The 23330-nt window shown below is 46.4% G+C and overlaps 3 protein-coding genes and 1 pseudogene across 8 annotated transcripts in view; 2 read left to right on the top strand and 2 right to left on the bottom strand.

The window, feature by feature from the left end:
* PRAS40 (Proline-rich Akt substrate 40 kDa) overlaps positions 1-20719 on the top strand; it is a 275365-nt gene extending 254646 nt beyond the window's left edge. For all 6 annotated transcript variants that reach the window (XM_084586178.1, XM_084586179.1, XM_084586175.1 and 3 more), the window contains one exon: positions 20520-20719. In XM_084586178.1, coding sequence (XP_084442304.1) covers positions 20520-20648 — 129 coding nt within the window. In that variant the 3' untranslated portion in view covers positions 20649-20719. The remainder of the gene's footprint in view (positions 1-20519) is intronic.
* LOC146171962 (uncharacterized) lies at positions 13367-14373 on the bottom strand (annotated as a pseudogene).
* Positions 15261-17525, bottom strand: LOC146171961 (uncharacterized). The gene has a single exon (XM_084586174.1). The coding sequence runs from the start codon at positions 17369-17371 to the stop codon at positions 16670-16672; it is 702 nt and encodes a 233-aa protein (XP_084442300.1). The 5' UTR covers positions 17372-17525; the 3' UTR covers positions 15261-16669.
* A 718-nt stretch (positions 20720-21437) lies between the features above and the next one.
* On the top strand, positions 21438-22701 carry LOC146171959 (uncharacterized). The gene has a single exon (XM_084586252.1). It carries the CDS (start codon positions 21595-21597, stop codon positions 22585-22587), a length of 993 nt encoding a protein of 330 aa, XP_084442378.1. The 5' UTR covers positions 21438-21594; the 3' UTR covers positions 22588-22701.
* Positions 22702-23330: the final 629 nt, after the last annotated feature.

Here is a 23330-nt window from a genome sequence, read left to right as displayed (position 1 = left end):
ATGCTCACAGCAGACCATACAGTTCTATTCTTGATCAGAGACTTAATCCGAGTTCGTATCGACACCACAATCGCTGTCTCCAGTAGTGCACTACGCAGAGCTTGTTGACGCCGAAATGCCTGCTGGCAGCGTGGTTGCTATGCTGTAGCCCGTACTCGAAAGCTTTCAGCTTAACAGCAACTGTATAACTTGCGTACCACCCCACCGCGATGCGGCACCAAGAGCACGATAGACGGTGGAACAAAGCAAGTAACATGGACAGAACGAAGGAACAATGACAACGAGACGCAGAGACACCTCGCAAAATGGCGACTATGAGCATCATAGAGGTAAAAAAAAAAAAAAAAAAGACGAGGATAACCGATGGTGATATACCTGAGCACGCTATCGCCGCCTGGTAGCGCGTGCACACAACGAGGCCAGCTAGGTTCAGTAGCGCTCCAAAGATGGCACTTGTTGCTACTAGCAGATGACTCTCGCAGTGGTAATATTGGTGGTGCGATGATTATGTGAGGAAAAAAAATTCAATTTTTGGCGCCCAATGTTGGCGGTGCGAGCATTATGCGAGTAAATACGGTATGTTGAGGTGTTAGCACTTTCTCAAAATCAAAAAACAGTGCTGCTACATGGGACAAACAGAGGAGAATAACGGACAAGTGCTGACTAACAACTGAAGTTTATTTGAAAAATACACAGGTAATATACACTTTTTTCTGATGCGCATGTGTCCTGGTCCTTGAGAAAAAAAGTGTATATTACCTGTGTATTTTTCAAATAAACTTCAGTTGTTAGTCAGCGCTTGTTCGTTATTCTCTTTCTTTGTCCCAAGTAGCGGCGCTGTTTTTTGATTTTGCAATGCACCAACTAGCTCACTTTTCCGTTCTTCTTTGGCACTTTTTGTGACACTTCTCTAAAGCACCTCTGTGCGGTGTGACTGTTAAGGTAGCACTTACGCTCACCTTCCTGCTCTCATGAAAATGAAAAGAGTATTTTGCTGTATTCTCATAAAAGAAGTCGCCATCATGTGCATTTGACGACATGCCGTCATGTCACCACATTCGTGTGATTAGCAAGGGGTTCTTCAACCCATCCCTCATTTTAGGTTTTGCACTTCTCGTTGAATAGATATACGCCACTGCCGTAGATGCATGCATATATGTGATAACTGTGATTACCTGTATTTGTCGAGATGTATTTGCAGTTGGAGTTCCCACCAAGCTGTTGACACCTTCAAGCCTATTGCGTTCTGTTTCAGACTCATTTCATTCCTAGCCAGGCATTTGTAATATGCAGCGCATTCAAAATTAGACTGTACTGATTATTTTAAAAAAAGCAAAATGCCGTACGCTCATGCCGTTTTTGTACATGGTAATGCGGCCAGGTGGACACAAATTGGGGTACAGTCGAACCCGGATTTATTGAACCCAGATATTTTGAAATTTGGTTATATCGAACTCCCGGAATATCCCCTTGAAAATCCCATGGAAGAGTATAGGAAATCTGCGTCGTATATCGAACTCAATTTCACTGGTCATTCGATACATCGAACTCCGCACCACGCATTGGACGGTGCACCTTCCCCAAAGACGATCGCATCACTCTCGGTCAGCCCTTTGCCGCGTTTTCAAGCCATGCGTGGATGGTAATGAGAGGGCACAGTTCGGCGGCAGCGCCGCGTCCTTTCCCCAAAAGCGCACGCATCTGCGGTGATCGCTGCCGCATGCCAGCACGTGACGTTTGCAAGCCATGTGCGTGAAGAAACTAGAGGGAACCAATGTAGCCGTGGTGTTAGGGAAAACGCAATAGAGCGAAGTTCGAGGGTGTGCCCACTAGAGCGTTATCTTTCTCGTTCCTCTTTCTTTCCCGGTCTGTGTTCGACGAGCCAGCTCAGCCCGTGGCAGATGCTTTCTTCAGTGTGTGTTGTGAACACTGCGTGTGGCGGCTGATCTGCGATGTGCATCTCGTGTCGTGCTGAACGTGCGTAGGCGGCTGTGGACGCTAAGAAGTGGCAGTTTTTTTTTTTCGAGAGTCGTTCATCATTGCCATCGTGCTGAACGTACGCCGTAGTGTATGCTATGGTGGCTGTGGACGTTAAAGCTGCATTTTTTTTTTTGTCTGAGCTGGCAGGTTTTTTTTGTTTTTTGCTTCCGAGACTCGTTCATTCTTACATTTATGACTCAACGAAGCACGCAGTCAACTACGACCATGACACCGACTTTTAGCATTGTCCGCTTCAAACGACATTTGCAGCTATCACGCTTTCCAGTGATCTTGTGGCAACTATAGTGGACTACACCCGCACCATGCGCAGCATGATAAATCGAACCAGGCTTGTGCAATCAAGCCATCACGGCCACTCTGCCAAGTTTGCTCCCTTCCACCGCAGGATCTATCAAAAGTATAGTAAAAAATAAACACCCCGTGATGTTATCTCTGCGTAGCATCTTGGCGCGCTGCCAATAAATGAACTGTGGATGCGGACGCGGCACCGAATGTGTTTTTTTTTTTCTTCAAATTCTCGGGGGCGAAAGTTGAGGGTGGGCTCATTATGCGAGTGGGTTGATTACGCGACAAATACAGTATCATTTTTCACGATTGCAAGTGGTGTCTCAAGCTGATTTCTGTATATTGAATTATCAATATATCGAACTATTTCGCGATGCTCTTCTAGTTCGATATATCTGGGTTCAACTATATTAATTGTCCCCATAAACTCAGTAATTAACTAAAATTCAATAATTAACTTATATTGGCTGAAGTTAGCATGCATATTGATATTTAGAACTTGGAGGCAAATGCTTTTTAGGGCTATTCCATTTTGTAGAATTTTATTAACGTGCCTGTGTCCTGAGATGCGCATGTCTAAAGTTTCGTCCCAGTTATTACGCATGCGAGACGGCAGCTCTCGGAGTGAAGCACCTCCCACGTGTGATGCAGCTGTTGCATATGGCACTCTGCCTTGCAAGAGTGTGTAGTGAGTGGCGACGTGGATCACTTTTTGTTCTTGACCAGCATTTCTTTCTTGGCGCGCAAAAGCGATGAATCACTGTGCTAGTGGAATAAAGCGAGCGATAACTTTGTAACTTAGCAACTAGGCTTGGTGCCACCGTGGATGAGATAAAACATGGATGAGATAAAATGGGCCATGATATGCTGTTTTTATTCCTGATAGCAGCGCTAGTGCAAGCCATGGGGACAGGCAGATGTGAAATTCTTTTTTACGGTTAGAACTGATGCTGCATTCATGATCCACGTCGCCGCTCGCTACACACTCTTGCAAGGCAGAGTGCCTTACGCAACAGCTGTGTCACACGTGGGAGATGCTTCACGCCGAGAGCCGCCATCTTGCATGCATAATTAGACAAACTGGGACGAAATATTAGACGTGCGCATCTCAGGACATAGGCGCGTTACTAAAATTCTACAAAATGGAATAGCCATGAAAAGCATTTGCCTCCAGTTCGCAATATGAATATGTATGCTAACTTCAGCCAATAAAAAGATAATTATTGAATCTTAGTTAATTACTGAGTTTACGGGGACAATTTATACACCAATTTGTGTCCACCTGGCCGCATTACCAATGTACAAAAACGGCATGAGCGTACGGCATTTTGCTTGTTTTTTTAAATAATCAGTAAAGTCTCCTTTTGGAAACCCTGACAGTGAAGTGTGCGTCTATGCACCAACCACTACTGCGGAAGAAGCTGACATTGAGAGATTTTATGCGGACCTGCAATGCCTTTTAGACCGCACTCCATCATCAGACGTCGTTTTTCTCATAGGAGACTGGAATGCTAAGGTCGGGAGTGAAGAAATATCCGGAATTACAGACAAGTTCGGTCTTGGTGAGCCAAATGAAGCTTGGCAAAGGCTAGTAGAGTTTTGTCAAGAAAACAACCTGACCATAGCGTGTACTCATTTTCAGCAGCACAAGAAGCGCCTGTACACATGGACTTCATCGGACGGTCTGTACAGGAATCAGATCGATTATATTCTTTGCCAGCAGAGATGGAGGAGCGCTATACAAGCAGTAAAAACAAGGCCTGGGGCCGATTGTGGCACCGATCATCAGCTTCTTGTTGCCAAAATTAAGCTTCGATTGAGGAAAACGCAGAAAACTAGAAGGCCTTTCAGGTATGATCTGGATCAAATTCCATCAGAATATGCTGTGGAAGTGAGGAATAGATATCAAGAATTAGATCTAGAAGACAGAGAGCCTGAAGAGATGTGGACTGATGTTCGTGATATAATACAAGAAGTTGCTACTAAGGTAGTTTCAAAGCAAAATAAATGCAAGAAAACAAACTAGTTATCTGAAGATGCTTTGCAAATAGCTGAGGAAAGGAGGATGGCAAAGGTTATGGGGAAAGAGAAAGATACAAGGTTCTCAATGCGGAATTTCAGAAAATAGCAAGGAGAGATAAGAATGCCTTCTTGAACATACAGTGCCAAGCAGTTGAGGACGACAGCCAATTAAGGAACACAAGAGCTCTGTATAAGACAATCAAAGATATCAAAGGAAGCTTCTGTGCTAAGCTGGGCGTGATAAAGGACAAACGAGGCAAGGACCTCAGAGATAAAGAAGAGGTGGCAGGAATACAAAGAACTGTACAAGAAGGACCCGGATGGGCAAACCCAGCATAAGACGGTTGTGATTACTGATCTCGAGCCGGGCATCTTGAAGAGTGAAGTTGAATGGGCCTTAGCCAGCCTTGCTAAGAACAAAGCTAGCAGAATTGATGGCATTCCAGCTGAGTTGCTTCAAAACCTCAACCATGACGCTGTTAACATTCTGCATACATTATGTCAGAAGATTTGGACAACCCTGCAGTGGCCACAGGATTGGAGGAGGTCAGTTTACATCCCCATTCCAAAGAAAGGCAGTGCCAAAGATCGTTCCAACTACCGCACGATCGCGCTTATTTCGCATGCTAGCAAGGTGATGTTAAAAATCCTGCAAGGTAGGCTGCAGCAGTATGTGGATCGGGAGCTTCCGGACGTGCAAGCTGGGTTTCGCAAGGGCGGAGGAACTAGAGACCAGATGGCCAACCTTCGCTGGATCATGGAAAAAGCAACAGAGTTCCAGAAACCCATCTACTTCTGCTTTATTAATTATGCGAAAGCGTTTGCGTAGATCACAGCAGATTGTGGCAAGCTCTCCAAGAGATGGGAGTTCCAATTCACCTCATCTGTCTCCTCAGGAACCTGTATGAATGGCAAGAGGCCACAGTCAGATCTGGGCATGGTCTTACTGATTGGTTTCCGATTGAGAAAGGAGTGAGACAAGGCTGCATACTGTCGCCCTGCCTATTTAACCTGTAGGCTGAGTGCACCATGAGGAAGGCTGGTCTGGACGAGTCTTCAGCTGGAGCGAAGATTGCTGGAAAATGTATCATGTCTGCGGATGATGTCTGCGGATGATACCACTTTAATGGCAGAAAGTGAAGTGGAACTCAAGAGACTTCTGATGCGCGTACGAGAAGAGAGTGATAAGTTTGGGCTTAAACTTAACATTAAAAAGACAAAGATCGTGGCGTCTTGCCCTATCAAGTCCTGGAGCATCAAGGGACAAGAAGTGGAAGCTATGATAGATTTTCTCTTCTTGGGCTCCAAGATTACCCCGGAAGTAGACTGCAGCCATGAAATTAGGAGACACCTGCTTCTGGGAAAGAGAGTCATGGTTAGCCTTGACCGTCTAGTAAAGAGCAGAGACATTAGTCTGCCAACCAAGATCCATATAACTTGTGATGTATGGATGCGAGAGTTGGACTGTGAAGAAGGCTGACCGCCGAAGAATTGACGCGTTTGAATTGTGGTGCTGGCGGAGACTTGAGAGTTCCCTGGACTGCCAGAAGATCAAATCAGTCGATATTGTCGACTATAAACTCTGACTGCTCATTGGAGGGTCAAATTCTAAAGTTAAAGCTCAGCTACTTTGGTCATCTGATGAGAAGAGAGGAGTCGCTGGAGAAAGATTTGATGTTGGGAAAGGTTGAGGGTCGCCGGAGAGGGGGTCGGCAGCGAACGCGATGGTTAGATGGCATTCTCGAGGCGCTGCAGATGAAGTTATGTGATGTTAGGAAGATAGCGAGAGACTGGAAAGCGTGGCGTGACATGGTCCATAAGGTCATGAAGAGTCGGACACGACTGAGCGATGAACTGAACTGAAAGTGTGCGTTGTCCTTTTTATGTTGCACCGCCTTCAAGAAGGAAGCATGTATCCATAATGTTTCCTCTCATAATGCAAGCAGGGTCAAAAAGTTTGGAAATAGAAAAGCTCGATTTCTGCCACAGCTTGCAGTTGAGTTTCTTTCGCAACGTCCATTTCCAATCTTCTGTGGCAGATTATTGACTCCACTGTAAGAACCTAGTCATATGTCCCCTTTTGTTGCTGTCACATTGTCATCATATGTAATTTTGCTGAGCCGCACAAGTTTGATGACGCAGTTTGCTGTCATAAACGGCATGTGAAGGAAGGAATGAGTTTATCTCTTCCCAAGAGGGACACAACAGGCTTGAACCCCAACCAAAAAACATGCAGACAGAGACAGCGTCTTGTGTAGTGTTCTGTTAATAATTAGCAAGATCAAATGAAGTTGATTATTGACCTCAGCTTTTCAAGTGGTGTGGTGCATGGCAGATGTATGTAAATGATGCCAAAAGTGTTGTTTTGACTGTTACAAATAATTCATTGAATTTTGTACTATTTGAGCTGACGGCAACCATGCAACTTGTTTGCGTTTGACAGTACAAGTACCTAGGTCTTCACAATACTCAAGATTTGCATCGGGAACTTGTTATTACCCACACTTACTAAGTCCATCACAAAATTACATTATTTGAAGTGATGTGTCTGTAACTTTTTAAACTTCTCGCCTACAAATTATCTCATCTTACCTGTTTTTAAATGCAGCAATATAATGTGGGATCCGTTTAGTTTAGTTGACATTAATAAAATGCAAAGGATACAAAAATTCAGGGGGCACTTTGGCTCACTACAGTGCTCACTAAAGTTTTGACAAAATTTTATATTTCCTTATTGAACTATTGAGTCGGGATCACTAGTGTTCTTGTCGACGGAGCTATCTATCCAGAAGAAACATGTCGACCCTGTCAGGGAATGAACCCACCGTTCACCTAACCCGCAAAACATAACCTGCAGTTTAGGGTTCACTTTGCATTGGCTCGCGTTTTCTCTGAGCTAAATAACTGCGTCAACAAAAATATTCTTCATTCATGCTGCTACCATGAAGAAATACAAAATTCCACCTAGACTATCATGCTGTTAACCGCTTTGCTTATGATTGTACTTTTGTGCACATTAGAAAAATGGTCTTCAAAACTATTGTTAATTTTCATGATAACTGAGAAATTAAATAATATTTTTAACAGCTAAATTGCATACCATTGCCTTCGCAGTAAAAAAAAAAAAAGGATACAGGACAGAGAAAAATTGAACCGTCACTTGCGTTCTACCATGAAATTTATTCCTTTTTCAGCTATCTTCAACCTGCCAACAAGCATAAAAAGACTTTATAAGCACTTAGAAGGCTTTGGATATTGCTTAAGATGAAATGTAGATAAATCCAGTGAATAATAAATGGAACTTTAGCACACTCACCTTAAGGGAGAGGCCTAAGCACTTCTATAGAATAAAAAAAAAAAATGAGTTCAATTTCATATTTATATTTTTCATTTGCATAATGCAGTAAAAAGTGCCTGATGTCTGCGAAGTACTTAGGATTGTTTTTAGCTGATTTCTATAAAAAATTGATGTCGGAGTAGTTTTGAATATCTGAATTAGTTTTGAATTTTGGCTGATTTCACAATAATATAGAGCAAGAGCGGAAAACTGTGAAGCTTGAAATTTTTTCAGAAATAAAGAACAAGGCCTGGATATTATACACAAAATGTTTCAGTGGCAACGCTTTATTTAGTCATGCCAAAATGTAAGGCTGAATATTGGCAATTTTCAAAGCAATCACTAAGGTTTATATTTATATTTTTAATTTAAACAATATTGTTACGTGGCGGCAAGCGATGACAACAGGAGAACAGAGGACAGAGAGAAGATGCTTGATGGTCGTAAGATGACGTTTAATTAATCTCTGTGCTGGCCTAGCACGCGCGCTCCTGCCCGCGCCACTGCCCTCTTCCTCCTTCATCCGTAACATGACCCGGGGCCACCGAGCGATCGTCCCGATCGTAGACGAGGAAATTTACCAATGATGATTCCATGGCATGATGATGGGCGTGTCTGAATGATTGAAGAAGAGGGAGAAGTAAGAATAGAACGGCTTGCCGGTACGATGTCTGATGCGTGGGTGATCCGCCTACCCTGGAGCTGTCAACCATCCGTCACCAGAGTCCATGGGACCGATGGCTCGAGGTCACGTCGGGCAGCTTGGGTGGGGGTTGCGTGTTTGTGTCCATCGGTTTCTTCGGGTCATTCAGGTCTTTCGGGTCCTTCGTCTCGGTTCTGATTGGTCTGTCTGTTCTTGTCTTCAGGTCCGGGCTGGGGGCTGGGCGGTGGTAGTTGGTCAGGTCTGGGCTTGAAGGGCTGGGTTGAAGCTGCTCGGCGATGTCCCTTGGCCCTCGGTTGATGTTCCCGGCTTACAGATGGCGTCGATGCTCCAAGGCGAGGATGGTGATGACAACCCTGCACCTCCACCAAATGTTACGTGGCGGCAAGCGATGACAACAGGAGAAGAGAGGACAGAGAGAAGATGCTTGATGGTCGTGAGATGACGTTTAATGAATCTGTGTGTGGGCTTAGCGCGCGCGCTCTTGCCCGCGCCACTGCCCTCTTCTTCCTCCTTCGTCCGTAACAATATAATGCAGCACTTTTTTAGTCCGTAATACTTCTCAGGTACTGAGGATTCTTGAGAGGGATTTGAATAAAAGTCAAAGATGATTTTTTCTAAACTGGAATCAAAGTTGCCCCTTTTTTGCTGTTTTCAAATTTCGGGCAACTTTGATGGAGAACACGCCTAATAATCTAGAGCTCCAAATTTTATGTTATATTAAGAATGTTCTGATGTTTTTGAACTTGGAAGTCAGACTCCAGCCATCTCGATGGACAAATAACCCATTTATTCACACATACAATCATATATATAAACGAAGAACAAAACCGCCCCTGGGGAATAAAGAATTCAAATGAAAAACGAAACTGAATACAACACACTCCCCCCTTATTTTTAGTGATTAGTTGTTAGTAAGTATTAGTAAGGAAACCCCAAGGCATGCACACTGTACTCATTGACACATATTTACAGACTATGTACACAACATCACCAACTAATAGGTCTGATAGTCTTGGAGCCAGGCCAGTGGCTGGCGCTCTCAGGTCGGCCGCTTTCAACGCCGCACTGTCAACGCTGGCGACGGGCCTGTAGGCTGCTGCTGCAGTATGCCAGGACCAAGCCTGCGTCCTGGGGGAAGGCGGCTGCAGCACATCAGGAGACCAAGGCTGCTGCGTGGCACTAAATTGGTCTGGTTCACAGGTGCCGCTCTCTGGAACCCTGGAAAGCTTAGAGGCATTCCACGTACGGCCGTCTCCAAGTCGGAAAGGGGCTGGTCCTCTCCTCTCTATCACTTTAGTTGGTGAAGAAAAGGCACAATCTCCCTTGAACTGAGCGGGTGGTTCTTGATATGGACAAAATCGCCTAAGGCTATCTTCGTCTTCTTCTCAGCTCTCCATTTGTCCGTGTAGTGCTTGCTGCTCTGCTGTTGTCTCCGGACCCGTCGACGGAGTCGTGCCAACTCCTTGGCTGGGCCTTTCGCAAATGCTGGTGCTGAGAAAACTATGACGTGCAGCCTGGTTCGCAATATTCTACCATGCAGCATAACTGCTGGAGTGACCCCCGTGGTGGCCTGCAGAGTATATCGATAAATGGCAAAGTATTCTGTGGCTTCTTGCCGAAGTGGCCGTCTTTCAAGGAGCGAGACTTGAATGAAGTTTTTCAATGTGCAATTGAGCCGCTTTATTTGGCCATTCGCTTAGGGATAGTACACCGACGAATGTGAAAGATGGATGCCTCTGCTTTGTAGGAAGGTGATGGATTCATGCAAAGTGAACTGAGATCGATTGTTACAGACGATCTCTTCTGGATAGCGTTCACGGGCAAAAACTCTTGTTAAAAAGTCTTTCATGGTGCTCGTGGACACTTCGCTGCAAAAATGTACCCCTGGCCATTTAGAATGGTAGTTAACAAGCGTTACAGCAAATCTGCTGTTGTAAGCTACATGCGCCAAAGGACCAACAGTGTCTAGGCCAAGCTTCTGCCACGGTCGCTCAGGCCATTCAACAGGTTGCAACGGTGCTGGTGATGTTTTGGCGGACGTATTTGCCTCCAGGCAGATGTGGCAGTTTTTTATTGCCATTTCCACTTGCTGATCCATTTGTGGCCACTAGAATCGCTCACGCAGTCGCACCTTCGTGCACGTGATACCCGGACATGTCTCGTGCGTGGTGCCGATGATCTGAGCCATGAGGGAGGGCGGAACGACGAGGCACTCTGCACGCAGTAGCAGGTTATCAACAACAGACTGTTCTTCCCGAATAGGGTAGAATGGTTTTGTCTCTTCTGGTGTGGACTTCTTTGGCGGCCAGGATCTCAGCACGAATGACTTAATGGTTTCTAGGCAACCGTCGTCGAGGATGGCCTGCCTGCACTTCTCCTTTGTCACACAGGCTGGCTCAATGAACGAGACAATTTCTGCCTCCTTTGCAATCTCTGCCTCTGAGGTAGGGGCTGGCAGCTGAGAAAGTGTATCTACTACAGTGTTTGTGGGCCCCTTACGGTATTGTTAGAGTTTGAGAGAGCGGCACCTGTGCACCAGACCAATTTAGTGCCACGCAGCAGCCTCGGTCTCCTGATGTGCTGCAGCTGCCTTCCCCCAGGACGCTGGCTCGGTCTCCTGGCATACTGCAGCAGCAGCCTACGGGCCCATCATGAGTGATGAATGCTGTCAGATCCCTACTGTCAGGGTGCAAGAGAACCTGATGGTAAGCAGAAGGCAAGTCAAGTTTTGTGAAGTGTGCAACGCCTACCAAAGTATGAAACAGCTCCTCTGTATGCGGGCAGTGGGAAACTGTCTGGAACAATAGCTTTGTTCGGCTCTCGAAGGTCTATGCATATTCTGATGCTACCATCTTTCTTGTCAATAACAACAATAGGGGACACCCATTCAGAAGCATTGATGCATTCAATGATGCAGCCTCTGAAGCTCATTTGACACTGGTGACCGGAGAGAATATGGCAGACGGCGAAGTTTGGAAGCTAGAAGCTGCACGCCTTGCTGCGTCTTAATGTGATGCGTGAATGAACTCTTAGCAAGACCCAACTCTGGACTGAAAAGCAAATTGAACTCATGCTAAGGCTGGTGGAAGATGTTTGTTATGGGGCTGCGCGCTTGATGGTCTGGAAATGAAACGGAATAGCGGGTCATTGACAGTCAGCAGCGGACGTGTATAAGCATTTAAGAGTAAAACCCTGAATGCAAAGGTTCAAGACTTTAATGCCATGAAGACTGACCAGACAAGTTCCTCGGTGAACAACATAAAAACATGGTGACGTTGTGCAGCCTTTAAATCAAACGTTTGCCTGGAAGCGACATAGCACGGAAATCGGCCGTTGGGAGTAGTTAAACAGAGTGACATGTGGAGCAGGCAGGAGCGGAACGCTCTGAAAATATTGACTGAATTCTTGCTTCCGCAAGATTGAAACAGACGACCCTGAATCAACAAGAAATGCCAGTGAGATTTGTGACTTGCACTTGAATATGAATTCCGCTACGCGCAGAACATTGCACAGTCAAAACTTGCTCAGCACTGCTAGATAATGAAACATCTTCATGAAATTCAACTTCACAGACTCTGCCTTGCATTTGAGTTCGTTTGCGGTTGCACACCTTTTGAAAGTCGCCCTTGCGACCACTAAACGAACAAGTCTTGCCATGCGTTGGGCACTGCGGTGCTGATGCGAAGTGCTGCATCGGAAACAGTGCGGTGAACCGGGTTCCGCTCAGGGGGGCGGCTCCGCTGCGGTGCACGTGAGCTGCTCCTCATTAACTTCTGCTAAGAGGGGGCTGCCGGCTGTGCATTTCTTTTTTGTGAAGGATGCGAGGATGGTTTGCAACGCTGCCGCAATGAAATTGTCTCGACCGAAGCAGAAAGCTTCTTTTGCTCTTCCATTGCCTGCTCAAACTGAAGTGCAATTAACTGAATCCTGGAACTACAGGGTGGAACCCTCGAGCAGTAACCGCTCACGTAGGCGATTGGAAGCTACATTGGCAACGAATTCATTCCGCAGAGCATTATCTTGCGAATCAAACGAACAATGTGACGTTGCACGATGTCGAAAACTCATGCCATAATGCCGCGAGTGCAGAGTCATATTTGTCAGTAGGGGCCACGACGCACATTGGCGAGGGCTGCAGCGCTTGGCGCTGCCAGTGCTGCGGCGCTGGTCCCCGCATGCAACGTCCGATAAACACGCTGCCCTCCGCGTGTTTAGAATAGCCTTGCGTTGCTCTGGCTTGAATGTGGCGGCTCCGGATGCCAGCAAGTACACGTTAAATATCTTCTCCCATGGCAGTGATGGACAGCCAAGCGTCAGAAGGAAAAACAGTGGCAGAGCAAGCCCAATGAAGCTCATGGTGGCGGATCCGGATGGTGCAGCGAGATTGGGGGTACGTTCACAACATCCTTGTGCAGTCATCCTGATGCACAAAAAAAATTGTTTATTCACACATACAATCATATATGTTTATATAAAGAACAGAAGTGGTCCCTGGGGAATAAAGAATTCAAATTGTCACGTTTGGTCCCTTGCCGGACGCCGAGAGCGGCCGTGTAGCGTTTGGTCCCTTGCTGAATGCCGAGCGCGGCCGTGTAGTGTTTGGTCCCTTGCCGGACTCCGAGCGCGGCCGGGCAGCGGGCAGGAAGGAACTGAGACTGGTCCCGATCCCGGCACGATAACAACAACCCTTTATTTCACGCAAACAGCATCTTTATTTAGCAAGCACTCATGTGACCAGTGACGTCACGAACAGACAATGTTTCAGACGCGGCACAGGCGCTATCAGCACATCTCCCCTTTTCATCTTAAAGCAGCGCGAAAACACAGGACTAAAAGGAACAGGAGACGACACAAGCGCTTTCTAACAACTGAATTTTTATTTGTAGAAAGGTGAAATTATATAGGAGCCAACCCAGATAAAATCAAGACGAGACACGTGAAAACCACCGCGGTGCCCTTTTAGAAACAGATACACTGGCATTTGCAACAAACTTAGCACTGCTACCAACAAAGGATGAACACTTTTTAATGGATGCAACCAATGCTTAGAACAAAATAACAGTCAGTTACTGAACCCATATCGGTCTGGCGGTCGGACATGACGGCCAAATCGTGTTTATATCCAGGAGGGCCAGTTTGTGGCAAGGGGGTATTAGATGGATCGGCAGGTGTCTTCGGTTTAGATGGATTAGTTTCCTGTTCCATTTCTACCCGACTATCATATGCCTGCGGAAACTCATATCTACCTCCTTCTTCCTCGCAATCATTCTGTTGGGAAACAAAGCGAACCAGGAATTTCCTGTTTCTTTCTAGAACTACACCCTTAGAAGTTCTAACTACATACTACAACCTCGGACATTGTGCAGGACGTAAGACTCGCGCTTTCACTTTGCAGTATGTCACCCATACTTCGGCTCCTAGTTTGAGGACTGGCAGCGGAAGAGCCCTGTGACGACTATTGAAGTACCTACGCTGCCGCTGTCGGATGGTTACATCGCGATCTCTGAACTTTTTCAGGCTCACCTTCTGGGGCAGAAGGCTCTTGGGAGGGACAGGGACTGTTCCTGCCCATCAGAAGCTCTGCAGGGCTTTTTCTCAGTGGCCCTGGGGTGTCCCTGTACGCTAGCAGCGAAAGATAGGGGTCCTTAGCTGTTATAATCAGCCGTTTAATTGTTTGGACCATCCTTTCTACTTCCTCGTTTGCCTGAGGGTATCTGGGGCTTGTCGTCACAGTGCGGAAGCCATAGTCGCGAGCAAACGACTGGAATTCCTGAGATACAAATTGTGTTCCATTATCCGAGATGACAACCTCTGGTATGCCATGTCTTGCAAAGAAACTTTTGAGGTGCATAATGACAGTGACACTTTTTGTCGAAGATAGCAAGGCTACCTCTGGGTATCTAGAAAATTAATCTACTACCACCAAATACCATTTTCCCTCAATATGGCAGAGATCAACACCTAGCTTTTGCCAAGGACACTGTGGAGTGTTTGTCAGAATCATTGGTTCCGACTTTTGTTGCCTGTGTTCCGCGCACACTGGGCAATCAGTCACCAAAGCTCTCAGCTGGCAACTCAACCCAGGCCACCATACTAACTCTTTGGCTCGAGCTCTGCATTTCTCGATTCCTTGGTGACTCTCGTGCAAGCGCGTCAAGACCTCTGCACATAATTTTTGTGAAATCACCAGCCGCACACCTTTGAGTAGCACGCCTTCAGCGACTGTCAGTGTTGCTCTTTCCTGCCAGTATGGACGCAAGACAATCGACAGCGATGAGAACTTGGGCCAGCCTTCCAGGCTGAATTTTACGAGAGCTTGACAGACTTCATCGGCTGCTTGTTCAGCTTTGACTCATTCAAAAAGGCTAGCCTCGACGGCATTTGTCAAACAGCCCGAAACGAATTTGGCAATTTTGCAAATACTCAGCGCATGAGCATCAATTTGGTTTCCCTGAATCGGGGCTCTAGACAATACATCTGCAGTAACGAGGCTCTTACCTGGGACATGCATAACCGTAAAGCTGAACCGCATAAGTCTCATGCAAAAGCGCTGAATACTAGGAGGCAAAACATCTAAAGGTGATTTTTCCAACAACGTTACAAGTGGTTTGTGGTCGGTTTCAAACAAAATTTCAAGACCATTGATGTACCCTTCGAATCGTTCTGCCACCCAAGTCATTGCCAACGCTTCCTTCTCATTCTGAGAGTATCTGGTTTCGGCAGGTGTCAACGAGCATGACGCAAATGCAACAGGTCTTTTTTCATTTTTTGGTTGAAGTTGTATCAATACGGCCCCCAAACCGAATGATGATGCGTCAGCGGAAAGAATCGTAGGGTACTTTACATCATAGTTAGCCATGACACGCTTCGAAGAGATAACGTCTCTCGACAGCGCTTGCTCTTGGACTGGTCCCCAAGTCCATCCGGAACCCTTCAAAAGCAAGTGACGTAAAGGCGCCGTTTTCGAAGCCAAATGTGGTATGAATCTTGTTAGATGATTAGCCATACCGAGCAGCCGTCGAACGTCAGACACGTTAGCTGGCGTCGCCAGTTCTTTGATAGCACAAACTTTTTCAGGATCCGGCTTGATGCCATCTTTACTAAGCACACAGCCAAGAAATTTTATCTCAGTTACCCCAAAGGAATACTTTTCTTTGTTTAGCGTAACACCGGCTGGCGAGACAATCTAAAGTTAGACGCAGGCGCTCGTCATGTTGAGCCTTGTCGTTGCCAAAAATGAGCACATCATCCATCAGGTTTATCACGCCCGGGATTCCTTCAAGTATCTGCGACATTTTCTTCTGAAAGATCTCGGGTGCCGACGTTATTCCAAACGGCAGTCTTTGAAAACAGTATCGCCCAACTGGCGTTATGAACGTAGTTAACAACTGGCTTTCGGGTGACAACTTAATCTGAAAGAAGCCAGAGTTGGCGTCCAACTTCGAAACACAGAGGCACCACCTAAAAGACCGAGGCTATCATCCACAGTCGGCATGACATGGCGCTCGCAAAGTACACTTTTGTTTAATTGAGTCAAGTCAACGCAATTACGAACCGCTCCAGATGGTTTGAGTACTGGCACAATTCCTGCACGTCATTCTGTTGGTTCTTCTACTTTGCGGATCACGCCATCTCGCTCCATACGCTCGAGCTCTTGCTTAACTCGGTCACGCAAGGGTAAGGCTATGCGAAGCGCAACATGAACTGCAAAAGGTGTCGAGTTCGGCTTTAGTCTAATTTTGTATTCTTCTTTTATCGCTCCTAGACCACTAAAAAGCTGCGGGTAGGAAGCTTCGACGGCTGTTGTGCTACTGACCGAGTCCGCAAATTTAATAACTTCCAGAGCCTCAGGCGCTGGGAGTCTCAAAAGTATGGAGCATAATGGTGAGACCACGTACACGATTTGCTGTACAGTGTTTTGTTTCCACTGGATAGTGGCATGAAACTTTCCCAAAACATTCAGTGGCTCATTCGACGGGCCAGTTAGGATAAGGTCGCACTTTTCTAGCCTGGTAGGTAAACCGGGAAATGTTGAGGGCACAACAGAAACTTCGGCACCGGAATCAACTTTAGCGAACACTGGAGTGCCATTAATGACGACCTGTACATACCGAGAATTAGAGTACTCCCCGTTCACCGCGCCAACGAGGTACGCCCCCTTGTCCATATGGAGAGAAGAAAGTTGTACCTTCTTTTCATCACATGTAGCCTTTTTTCGACATACAGCTGCGAAGTGTCCGGAACAACCGCAGTAGTTGCATTTGGCTGCTTTTGCCGGGCACGAGGCTTTGGGGTGCGCTCCTTGACCGCAGTTGGGGCATGACCCCGGGGGTGCCTGGTCGGTAGGACTGGACTCTGGGTCATGGACCTTGTATTCCAGATGAACAGTTCTTTGATGAGCTATCCGAGTGCTGTCCTGAAGAATACTTTCTGGGCTGCCTTTGCTTGCTGACCGCGTCAAGATTGCCGGTCGCCGTTACCAAGGGTTCGTCGCCGGTTTCTCGCAGTTGCAGCTGCTGTCGTTGGACGGTCTCCTTTAAACGCGCTTTTGCCAAAGCGCTGGCGAGAGTCAAATTCGCATCCATTTGAAGCGACTCGGAGAGCTTAGCATCCCTGAGGCTGACCACAAACCTGTCGCGAATCATGCATTTTTTTTCCTTGTAGTCGCACCGGTCTGCCATCGTGTGTAACGCAGTGACGAATTGGTCAACTGACTCTCCAGGTTCTTGAGTGTGACGGTGAAAGCGCGCGCTCTCATAAACAAGGGTCCTTGCGGCAACGAAGTGCTTGTCGAACTTCTTTTTGACGACTTTGTATTGCTTCTGTTCTTCTTCGGGTAATGAAAAAGTAGAGAAGATTTCTCTTGCTTGCCTGCCCATCGTATAAAGTAGCGTCCGGACCTGCGCTTCTTCATTCCGCTCATTTAGGCCCGAGGCGAAGCGGTAGTCATCAAAGAGTTGGATCCAAGAAGGCCATTCGGATGTCCGGTCGAAGTCAAACCTTGGCGGAGCTGGAACCGCGAACATGCCGTGGGAGGGCTTGACTGCGTTGTCCTCTGACATGGCGCCCGTTGACGAAGTGAAGGCAACGCCTCTCAAAAGCCAGAGGATCCCACTTCTGACACCATGTCGCGTTTGGTTCCTTGCCGGACGCCGAGCGCGGCCGGGCAGCGGGCAGGAAGGAACTGAGACTGGCCCCGATCCCAGCACGATAACAACAACCCTTTATTTCACGCAAACAGCATCTTTATATAGCAAGCACTCATGTGACCAGTGATGTCACGGACAGACAATGTTTCAGACGCGGCACAGGCGCTATCAGCACACAAATGGAAAACGAAACTGAGTACAACAAATGTAACCCGCATAATAAAGAGAAAAAGATTTAGTGCAAACAGCTTAAGCCATCGTGCCAGTACGTAAGGTTGAAAATTAACATTTTTTCAGCCCGTTACTCCAGAAGCAAAATTTATTATTTTTTTGCTAAATCAGCTGCAACAACAAAACCGGTTTCAGACAGTTATTTAAAAGTAAAAGCTGCATAGATCTTAGTGTGGAAGCAGCGGGTTACCAAACATGCAACTTTCTGAAATGGCAGAAACAGCGTTTTAGTGATATGCAATTTTTTTTCTGAGGAAACTATGCCGTATCTTGCGAAACTAAGGCTCATTCCTTTGTGTGGAGGCATTTTCCTACCACATATAAAAATTTCATTGAAAATAAAAAATGGTCATGGAACTTTGATTACTGTTGTTATCTGAACACACCCATATTAACAATTGACGTTTTAGACACTGTTGAGTACAAAAGTTCGATTTTTAAGAGCAAAATAGGTGCCAGCAATTCGTAATTTTCTAATGTTCAAAAATTACCAAATAGACCGAAAATTTTCGAATTCACCACAGTTTTGCGGCAGTGCTTGATCAATTATTTTGACTCAGTTATTTTCCTTATCCTCTGTGTTCCACACACGTGTCATCTCGCACAAACTCTCTAGCCTTGGAAGCTCCAACAAAGTAAGTAGATATGGACGGCAGACCTTTTCAGCTGCATTATGCAAAAACAGCGTGAACAATGAAAATTACCAGCAGTAATGAAAGAGCGCCTTGGTTTATAGAAATTGTGTAAACTTAAAGTTGCGAAGAAAGCTTTTGAAAACTGCATACAAATAAAATAAGTTCACAAAGGAGTGAGCAAGTGAAATTGGAGAAAAAGAATATTGCCGAATAAAAATATGTGAGGTTTCAAAAATATCTACCTAAAAAGACACTTGGGTGATTTAGTAATCCATGAGTGCAGACAGCGCAAAAAAGACGGGGTCATAGGAAGGACAAAAATGAGTGCTGACTTTCAACTGAAGCTTTATGGCTTGTCCCATGAAAATATACACTCCGGGCACAACCAACAGAAGAAAACATGATGACAATTACATGAATAGATATATGGTATTTACAGCTGAGGGTAACAACAGTGACATCATTGCCTTGAGTCCAAAAAACTTACTTTCTTCGCTGTTAATACCACCAAAGCACCACTAGCACAAGCGTCACCTAACCTCGCGATGAATGCCAATCTTCATTTCTTGAAGCCGTAAGAATTCATTTTCAAACACAATGGCATATGCTTGTATTTTTTTCATGTCTGTAACTCCACTCCTTATGTAATGTCTCCAGAGAGAGGTCTTTAAGGAAATAAAGTGATGTGATAGGATGGAAGTAGTATATCATAGAAAGATAAACACAGGCCTAGCAGCGTGTCAATACACCGCATTTACTGGGACACTCCTTGCAGACTACCCAAGTAAGCGAAAATTTGCAGAGGCCTCGCTAGAGAATGAGTTTTCTGTATCCAGTAGCCGAGGTGCAAAAACACATGACAGAAAGGCAGTGCAGCACGCAGGCTTGTCAGAGTATCACAAGTGCTTTCTAAGTCAATGCTTAAGTGCACGACGAAGGCGTTGAACACAGTCAGACAAAACGCGAAAACTCAAGGCTCCTGCATGCTGAAATTGAAACCGAGAATGGCAAGTAGAATGATCAGTCACGAAACAATTGTCATACTGGTTCACTAAATACATTGGGAATATAAACGCGCTACCGTGCATAAGTCTAGGTCTCATCAAAAACTAGATTTGTTTTAAAGTGAGCTTGGTGGCCCTTCTTGCCACAAACAGCTTTTTATTATCTTTGGAGATGAAAACGAACTGTGGACTGGAAAAGAAAAAGTTCAATTGTAGATTGCCACCAAAAGTGGCAATATGCACGATGATCTTATGATGAGCGTGGCTCCTTTCATGCTGAATAATGGCAAAATCGCTGAGGTTGCCAGTAAGCACAGAACCAACATGCTTTCATTGCTTGGAAGCACCGGCGACGCAGGAAAATGACACTTTTCTCTATGGTAGATTCCATAAGCACGCTTGTCAGACCCTGATTTCCTGAGGATCTCCAGTGATGCCATAACTTCGATCTGATAATTTCTGGGGCGCTTAAAGCATGTCAAGTGCTGTCTGTCACAAGACACCTCAAATTTTGCCACTAGCAAGGAGCAGAAATACATTCTCAAGCAACGAGTTACTCGTGGACCTTGGTATTTCCACCACCTTGTCCAGTGTTGCCAGACTTTGTAGCACCCCATGTCATTCGAGTTGCAAATATGGGACGATGTTGTAGCCTAAAATTCAGTTGTTAATCACAGTTTATTGATTAACATTTAGTGTAGTGCATTCATACTCAATGTAAGCTATCTAGCAATATATGAATATGCTGTAGCATAAAATTCAATTCAGTTACCTAGTCAACTAACTAAAAACCTGCGATTAATTTAGGGCAGTTGTACTTGACACAAGCTATCCAACAATTTATAACTTGATGCTGTAGCGTTCAGTTATATTTTTAACTAATAACTAATTATGGGATGTAATTAGTTCAGTGGTCAGTTATGTGGTCTCAAAAGATCAGTAAGTCATGCGGTGCTATGACCAGTCCACCATAGCAGACTATACTAAGCAAGATTTGTTGCCAGGCAGACTGTCAGTTTGACCTTGGCTGAACTTGAAGGTCATATTGACGGAACAAGTCACTTTCTGGGTTTGTACCAGGATTAGGAGAGCAGCGAGCTGTGCATGTGTTTATCCCGCCCATGCATGTTTGATCCATGGATGTGCTTCCGAACACTAGTTTGATTTGAGGCCCATTTATTTCCTTCCTAGTTTGCTGTGGACCACGATCGAATTGGTGCCGACATCGAGGCTCTTGCACGGAGCGTGTGTGATGGCACCGAGATGTTTGGAGACCTGCCTCGGCCACGGCTCAACTCGATGATGCAGAGACTGACATAGAGTGCCATGATGATTCTTACCCATCCAGCCTTATAGAGCGCAAATAATAATAAAATGTCATTTCCATTGAATGATTGTCTGCTTTCTGGCTGCCCTAATGGGTTAGGACACTATCACTAAAAACAGCCTAGAACCCACCAGCCCTTTTTGCAAGGAAGCTGCTATTTTCATCTGGTGCGATCCTTCCCGGTCGCCATAAGGATGTATGGGGGTTATTTCTGTAATGACACTCCAAAGGGGGCTAGATGTGAAAGTCGCGCTCGGTCGCAGTAATTAAACGTGTGGGGTTTATTTTTATAATAACCCTCCAAAGGGGGCTAGACGCGGAAGTTGCCTTCTAGCCCCTTGTAGCCAGCCCTAGCAGACAGATTTGTGACCTCCAACCATAGCCTCCTCTATTTTTTCATGCCCGCGCAATGGCGCCGCGGAGACCGTCCGTTGCCCTCTCCTTTCCTCCTCGATTTACGCCTCGGCTCTCCGCGAGAGGCGCTTGCACCCCATACCTTGCACCCCATACGGACCACGTGCAGACTTCTGGGGATTCCGAGGGAATTTGCCAGCGACGTCGTCCGAAGCTAAGTGCGCTTTTATATTTATTGTTTAGCTTTGAAAGCGTATTCTCCTGCATGCGTTAAAGCACTAATTTCAATCATAGGACCAGGGAAAGCGGAGGTAACCGATTTTCCCTAGGTAGGTGGGCGGGCTGCCTATGGGCCGTAAAGTTAAGGAAGACATGGGGGGCGAGGAGCTGGTGCAATGTGACGAGTGCAGGCGCTGGTGCTACATGGACGAAACTGGTTTTGAAAGCTTAGATGACGCGGGGGAGACTAGTTTCTCGTGCAAGTTGTGCGTTAGGTTTAAGGAGACCATTCTGAGGCTGGAGGGTGAATGGGCCGTAAAGATTCAGGAGCTCGGGAGGGACCTGAAGGTTGAGAGGGAGAAAAGGATGGCGCTGGAGGCACAGGCAGTAGAGCTGGTTAGGATGGAAGGGGCAAAGACCGACCAGCTAGAGGAGATAGGGTCTCAGCTCAGGGAAGAACAACAAAAGCGAGCCGAGCTGGAAGGTCAGGTGAAGGCGCTTATGGCGCGGACAGCGAAAGGCCCCGGGTCGGAGCAAAGTCAGGGGGTGGATGAGACCAGTGTTAAGACCCCTCATGATGACGGAGATGGAAAGGAGGCGGGCAGAGAAGATCACCCGGTGGCGGTGGAGTCGCAAGAGGCGGCTACACGATGCTACAGCGAAGTAGCAAAACAGTTGGCGGGAGGGCTAGCGACAAGCCCGGAATCGCGCGAGAAAGGTGAAACGCCGCTACGACAGGAGAACCAACGAGAGCGAACCGGGCGGCAGTTAGCGCAAGCTGGAGATGAAAGGCTGGATCGTAGGAGAGTTCTGGTGGTGGGGGACTCAAATGTAGCAAGGTTTGAGGAAGCTGTCCTAGCAACAGTGAAGGGTGACAGGCGTTTGAAGGTGGAGGCCCAATCGGGGAAAGGTATGGTTGAAGCGATGACCAAAGCCCAGGAGGTGGTAGGGAACAACAGGGATGTAGAAACCCTGGTCATCATCCATGCTGGACTCAATGATGTCTTGAAGGGGACGAGCCGGAATCTCGGGAGGCAGTTAGAGGTAGGTATAAATAACATAAAGGAGGCCTCTGAGAAAGTACACGTGACTGTATGCACAATCCCGGAAGTAGAAGGGCAGTCCAGCAGAACAGAGGGGAGAGTAGTCGAAGCCAACCGGGTCATTAGGAGCCTAAGCCGACGACTTGGGTACACCACAATGGAGGTTAACAGGGATGTGTACGAGGCCGGCCTCCACCCGTTTGCACGAGAAGGCATCCACTACAGCCGGGCCACCGGTAGGAGGGTAGGAGGCAGGATAGGCCGCCAGGCAACAGCTTTTTTAGGAGGGCCCAGGGCCCTGAAGCCACCAGTTTAAACAAAGGCGACCAAGAGGACGAACATAGACTAGGGAAACATAGAAGCCATAGGAGAAGCAACAGGCATAAGCGCAAGAGCCAAATTAATTCAGACATAGGGTACATTAACATGCAAGGAGGCAGGAATAGGCTAAAATGGGAGGAAATAGAAGAGCAGCTTAGGCAGGAGAAGTTAATGGTTTATGGATTTGTGGAGACACATCTTCGGGACATGGAGCAACCACCCTGTAACCCTGATTATGCATGGGAATACTGCAACAGAACAGAGGGCAGCAGAAAGGGAGGGGGAATTGGGGCATTCATCCATAAAAGTACAAATTGGCAAAGAGTCAAACAGGAATGTAAGGAACATTTATGGCTAAAAGGAAAAGTGGCAGGGGAGCAAACACTCCTTGGCTTTGTATACCTGTGGACAGGAGCAACTGCCAAAGAGGAAAACAAAAAAATGGTAGAATGTATAGCAGGTGACATTAATGAGCTAGGAAAAGGATGCGAAATAATTATAGTAGGGGACATGAATGCTCATATAGAAGATATAGATGGATACACAGACTCGACAGGTACCATGCTGCTGGATATGTGTGAAAGACACGACTTAGTTGTCTGTAACAGTACTGAGAAGTGTGACGGGGTCATAACGTGGGAGGTAGGGAGTCGGCATTCGACAATAGATTATGCGATAATGTCACACAGGATGTACGATAGGCTAAGGGTCATGAACATAGATGAACATGGTGCCAGG

The sequence above is a fragment of the Amblyomma maculatum genome, unplaced genomic scaffold (genome assembly GCF_055883805.1).
Source record: "Amblyomma maculatum isolate TAMU_Amacu unplaced genomic scaffold, ASM5588380v1 scaffold_15, whole genome shotgun sequence".
Lineage (NCBI taxonomy): Eukaryota > Metazoa > Arthropoda > Arachnida > Ixodida > Ixodidae > Amblyomma > Amblyomma maculatum.
The sequence above is the reverse complement of the archived record's forward strand: the minus strand, read 5'-3'. Positions and strand labels throughout refer to the sequence as shown.